The 6,000-nt window shown below is 38.5% G+C and overlaps 1 protein-coding gene across 6 annotated transcripts in view; it reads left to right on the forward strand.

Moving 5' to 3' along the window:
• Window positions 1–4,811, forward strand: part of carmil3 (capping protein regulator and myosin 1 linker 3) — a 75,274-nt gene extending 70,463 nt beyond the window's left edge. For 5 of the 6 annotated variants that reach the window (XM_018677544.2, XM_051070163.1, XM_051070164.1 and 2 more), the window contains 5 exons: window positions 1,167–1,249; window positions 1,342–1,558; window positions 1,865–1,936; window positions 2,224–2,343; window positions 4,024–4,811. In XM_018677544.2, coding sequence (XP_018533060.1) covers window positions 1,167–1,249; window positions 1,342–1,558; window positions 1,865–1,936; window positions 2,224–2,343; window positions 4,024–4,064 — 533 coding nt within the window. In that variant the 3' untranslated portion in view covers window positions 4,065–4,811. The remainder of the gene's footprint in view (window positions 1–1,166; window positions 1,250–1,341; window positions 1,559–1,864; window positions 1,937–2,223; window positions 2,344–4,023) is intronic. The other variant, XM_051070165.1, reaches the window with a different exon arrangement.
• Window positions 4,812–6,000: the final 1,189 nt, after the last annotated feature.

Genomic DNA, 6,000 nt, shown 5'->3' on the forward strand with positions numbered 1-6,000 from the left:
TGTGTCAGAGTCATTGTCAGATAAATTGTAATGCCATGGTATAATTATTGTAAACAAATACAGAGAAAGCTGACTGACTCTGTGTAATTATGTACTTTTTTCAGAATCTTTGCTGATGTTAAATTGCAGCATTTGGCAGCACTCTTGATGCGAGTTGCTCAAATACTAATAATTACTAGCAATAATGTTAGATTAATGATGCATTATCAGATCTACATTTGGCTCAAACAACTCTATAAATATTAGTAAATAAGACTGGGTAACTAGTAAATGACTTTCTGTTTACAATTAAAAAGCTCCGAGTAAAAAGTTAGGAATCTAAGAAAGTAGTTGAAAGCTTCACTTGGCATCATCAGAAGAAGAGTTATTTAAGGGAAGTCGGCCCAAGTGAATTCAATGAGGAATGAAGTATAAGAGTGGGCAGTGATTTGATTCGGCTCAGTCCCAAAGGTATGTTGCTCTAAACTGCAGCGGCCTTTAGAGAGAGAGAGGGCCATTGTTAAGAGCTGTTGTTAGTTTCAAGTCTAGACTTTGTAACAAACAAAACCTCCTCAGTTAGAGAAGTAACTGCACAGTAGACTGCAGTCTGACTCAAAGGGAGTTAAAAGATCAGTACAACAGCCAGAGGCCAGAATTGGTTGTGTCATAAAATCAATGCAATGATCTGCAGATTGTCATTAAAAATGGAAAAAGGGCACAGGAATGTACACTTGTATCCTGTGTGTGAAAGCCTGGCTATAGTATGTGGATCAGTAAGAAGTGTTTAAAATAGCTGCTGCTGATTTTTCCTCAGTAACTGAAGACGAGCTGTCACTGATGTCACAGACAACCAATCAGCATATAAACATGCTAATAAAAACATGCACATGCATATATTCATGTTAAAGATGGACACACATGCATATTTGACTCTTCTGTAGGAAGCACTTCACAGAGGAAATAATAACAGCAACCCAGTTCATAATTGTAGGTGTTGTTTGTTTTAGATAATAAGTCTATATTTTTTCATTATTTTAGTATACAGTATATTTGGAAAACATTTCAGGCTTATGTTTCCAAGTAGAGGAAGTTTGTTCTCCTTCCACTTGTCAATAAGGACCTTTACTTCTTCTTTTTCTTCATTTCAACAAAGAAAGACTATGATGTCTGTGTTGTTGTCTTACCAGAAGAGGCAGGAAGGCTGGAAGGAGAAGAAGAAAAGCAGAGAGCAAGAGGGCCCGAGGGACAGCGTCCTCTTATTCCCAGTAAGGTATGTATCCAGGATGTAGAAAAGGAAGAAAAAAGTAACTTTCATGCAGCAGACTCTGCATCACCAAATACTATTGTATATCTCACTTTCAGCCCAGTCTTGACCTCTCAAGAGACAAGACCTCTCCAGAAACCACCAGGACCCCTCCCAAAACCTCACCTGTCAGTCCAGGAGAGGAACCCATCAGTGACCAGAGGAGCTTACCTCCTGCTCAGCCGATGAGCCAAGACGAGGGGAACACAGAGAGGAAAAGCCCACCGGCATCTGCCAAGTCTGGGATGGAGGCAGCAGATCCTGCCGTCAGTCAAGGTACAGTAACATATCATTTTACAGCAAAGGACAGTGAAAGTAAATAGTGAGATGTAGAATTCGTAATAGAACAGCATTGGTGGTACCTCAGTGTAATTTTCTTGGATTTTCTACTGAAATAGTTTTACATCCTACACATGACAATATCCGAGTACTTGAATATAAACATAAAAATAAACATCCAAATTTCAAGGAGACAAAATGTGTTGTTGATGAAATGTATTGTTGTTGATGTCAGTAAGGCCATATGCTGTGCATGATGATGATAATGATAATGATGATGGTTATGGTTGTTCCACCAATCAGATGAGGAGGAAGGAAGAAATGGATTCCCAGCGACATCACATCACACCATGAAGTCCAACTCATTTGACATAGGTACTGTATGTCTGACACTGTGTTTACTGCACCCCTGTGGTTTAGTTCCACAAATGGATGTCTGAGACATCTTGCTGTTTTTGTTCATAATTCATAACAATGGTGCAAGACCTTTGCTATTCTTTTATCGAATGAAAGCAGCATGAGTCTCTTATTTGATGTGCTCCCAAGCCTGTAGAATGTCCTGGCTGTGCACCATGTTACCGCTTTATCCCGCAACCTCCTTTTTGGGTTCCCGCACCCCACTGTGTATGTGTGTGTGTTTGTCTCCTGACATTTCCCCTCAGGCATGGAGCGGGACAGTCCCTACGATCTGGAGAGGTCTTCAGATCGCAGATTCCCTGTGAAAAAGCCCTGTTTCCCCCAGTACAGAAACAGATCTCTGGACTATCCTGCTGGGACCAGGTGTATGTATCTGTTTCACTTCCTGCAAATATGTGTGGTATGACAGCCACGGAACAATCTCTCCAGATTTTTTCATAATTTATCGCACAGCAAAAATCAGTTACAAAATCTTTCTTTGGGGTCTGCTGCTTTAGTTATTTTTACTTTTTCCACATTCAGTTAGTTAATTAAATTCAAGCAAAAGAACGCTTGTGCGAAAGTGTCAATTTATAACTCAACTTTTTCATTTTCATAGCACAGCACATGGATGAGTCATACCCTGCATATTGAATGCATGCTTGTTCCTGTATTTTATAAATGGCTGACCAAAGAAAGAGATCATAAAACATAATTCAGAGACGTAATTTGGCCTTTTTCCAGATATGTGTCATTGCAGCTGGCAGCTGGATCTGACACTACAGGATAAGTGTGCTATTAGATGAGAACTTCATCATTTCTGTAATAAGGACCTTTTATCACTTCTGCTTTAATTGGAGCTGATTCCTTTTTGATACCATGTTCATGATTGTGATAATTGGCAGCCATGTTTAGCTGATTCATCATCACTATGCTGAGCCGTTTGGCACTGAAGATGGAAACCTGAGGCAGTGGAATTCAAGGGGCACTAATGACATGCCAAAACCACTGCCAATTACCTCTGTAATGCAGCACTATATATCAAAAACCTGCTGCAGGGGACTCAATTACCATCACTGTGAGAAAGATAAAAGGGTCTACATGTCAGAAATGGGGGCAGAAAAGCCAGTTATATACAAAGAGTGAAAGCTAAGCGGCCCTCTACGCTTTGTCTGGTTAAATTTTGGGAAGGCTGAAACGTCAAGCAGATACTTCATATTGAGGACAGTAGGCACATTGTCACATTTGTGTATCCACACACACTGAAAGTGTCAGGACTGTGTGGAGGGATTTGCTCTGTAGTGGACCAATTTGCTCCCAATTCTAAGTTTGGCAAACTTAAAGCTGCATTAGTTTTTTGTGGCCACTTGGGAGCAGCAAAACAAGCTAAAAACAACATCTTGCTTATTATCACCTCATATGGCAGACTGTTAACACATCTACAAGACTCAGAGCAATGTAAGAGTAATATATTTAAAGTGTTTCAATCCAACATTAATTGTTCTGTTACAGTGCTGAGAACACCTTTCACATCACACCATTATTAATATAAAATATTAATTGGTGCAGCATTAAACCTACAACAACTGTTACTGCTTTTGGTCATTTGGAGGTAACAGAAGCAACCTTTTAAAGCTGGTATAGTGAACTTCTTAGCAAACAGTTTTCTATTTGCACATCCAGCAGATTCACAGCAGCATTAGCATTCATTTGGAGGAGTGTTTGTGTTCAAATGATGATGTTAGGTCCAATATTCACTCTCCTTTCAGCTCTGTTTTGCTTTCCACCAAACCCTTGAGCAAAACATCTGCCTTGTTAGCTGCTAAATGCCCCATTATGTTCACCAGCCTGTCACTAACTTTGTCTGTGTGGTGCTAGATGGTGGTATACAGTGATTTTGTGCTGAAAATCTTGCTCTTGCTGAAACAAGACTGAGGAAAGAGTTGGTCTGTCACCTCTGTTGACAACTTCAACATTGCACATGGTCATTTGATCCACTGGTCGTATAAACCTTTTCATTATTGCATCTTTAAAGTGATCCAGTGACATTGTATTTGCTCCTTTAGGTTACGACAGTCCCCAGCTTGGTAACAGAGATGCCTTATGACATTACCAGAGGACCAGGAGAAGTTTGCTGGGAAGAGAAGACTGGAACATGGAGGACTGGAGAGAGACAAGCTTTTAAAACTGTGTGGACTCAACTGACACAGCTTTTTTTCTTTTTCTCATTTAATCCACGTAAACATTTGTTGCTGAAAATGCATGTACTGTATGCTTTCTGTTTTTAACTGGTTGCACTTGCTATCTTTTTTTCTCAGGCACAAGGGAAGCTCTGACCTGCAGTACATAAAATACTTTTCATACAAACACACACAATATTTCAGTGTCTCTCTCTCTCTCCAGTATGCTCATGAACTGCTGTTTTATGCATTTGTGCAGAATTGTTTAATGTTGAAAATACTCTATCCTCTCATCCCCTCCCTCTCTTTTACTGACAATCTGTGACTACTAAAAGTGAGTTTGTAATGTATTTACTCGAACAAAGGTGTAAATACTTAATATAAAACTGCACTAGCCATTGTGGTAACTCTGCCAGTTAACAATCATGTTTTTATTTGTGATAATATATCATTTGATAACTGTGTTTGTAAGTATGCTTTTGGCGTATGCTGACGTTGATGATTGAGAATTGTGTTATCATGCATTTAGCTCTCCCATCTCTTCAAGAGTATTTAAGTCAGTCAGTGGATCACTTAGTTTTAATCTGATTTTGCAGGCCTGAAAATGAGTATATTTTCTAAAAATGCTTCTATGAATCAGAATAAATAAAATTGACTTTACACATGTAATTGTATTGAGTTCTGCTTGATGTATTTTTTCTGTATTTACATGTTGAATTTTAATACCTTTTATACTGTCATTGTACAGAAGTAAATTTAATTTTAATTTATTTGTCAAACTATTGTGGGAATAGTTTAACATGTAATTTAAATGTGATATGTAACATAATCTAAATGTTCCCAACATTTTCCAAAAGGAAACCATCAGTCTTTACACAATATGGTCAGCTTTCGTCATGGGGTTTACAACTCCTGTGTGAAAATAGTCCTCTATGGTTCAGGAGGAACTTTGTCAAGCCTGAAGAAATAACCCCTGATGATGTCATATAATATGTTTGTTCACTTTGTATCGCCTCACTCTCAGGAATAATCAATACCAGGAAGCCGGGGTGTGGGTAGCTTAACTTATAGCTTATAGGGTCACTTGCCTAGCAGTAGTTTCAGCATGTAACTCTCTGTAAAACCAATCAATCTGCACAGAAAGACAAAAAAAGTATTGTGTTTGTTAGTGTGGTTCAGAGACGCTGGTAGGCAGATTTTTTTTAACCTTTGGACTAAGGCAGGCTTATTGTGTCCCATCTTTATGCTGAGCTACCACCTCCCAGCTCCAGCTTCATAAAACAATAGTCCTATCAAAGTTAGATGACAAGACTGATAACACAGAAAGCAAGAAGCAAGGATGAACAGCTAGCATGGCTCTATCTGAGTGTAACAAAATGTACCTACTTCTTTTTTTTAGGTTTTGTCTTGGCTGGGAGATTTGTTGCCACTATGGCCTTAATGCATAATCAGCAGAGACTTGAGGCTATTTCTTTTCCCTGTTTCCAGTCTGTATATCTATATCTTCATATCTAATAGATCAGTCTTCTCAGCATTAAAGCAAATAAGTGTATTTTTAAACTGTTCCTTTAACAAACTAAAAGCCAGGATGCCTCAGTCTGTGCTGCTTGTAAAAGTTTTTACCACTGATTTCCTAAATCAGTCCCTTGTGAGTCCCCCAGTGTTATGGAAGTGTAATTATAAATTGGTAGATAACCCCTTTAAATTCAAAATTATTTTGACATCAATTGTAGGGGTCAAGGGGCCAATGACAAATATTCCTGTCATAGAAAAAATGTCAAAAATAAATAAAACAGAACAGCAAAATATGTTTGATAGAATAAAAACAGCATTGATTCAGAACTGTTCCTTGAATGCACTGAA

This window comes from Lates calcarifer, linkage group LG4, assembly GCF_001640805.2.
Source record: "Lates calcarifer isolate ASB-BC8 linkage group LG4, TLL_Latcal_v3, whole genome shotgun sequence".
NCBI classification, from domain to species: Eukaryota; Metazoa; Chordata; class Actinopteri; family Centropomidae; genus Lates; species Lates calcarifer.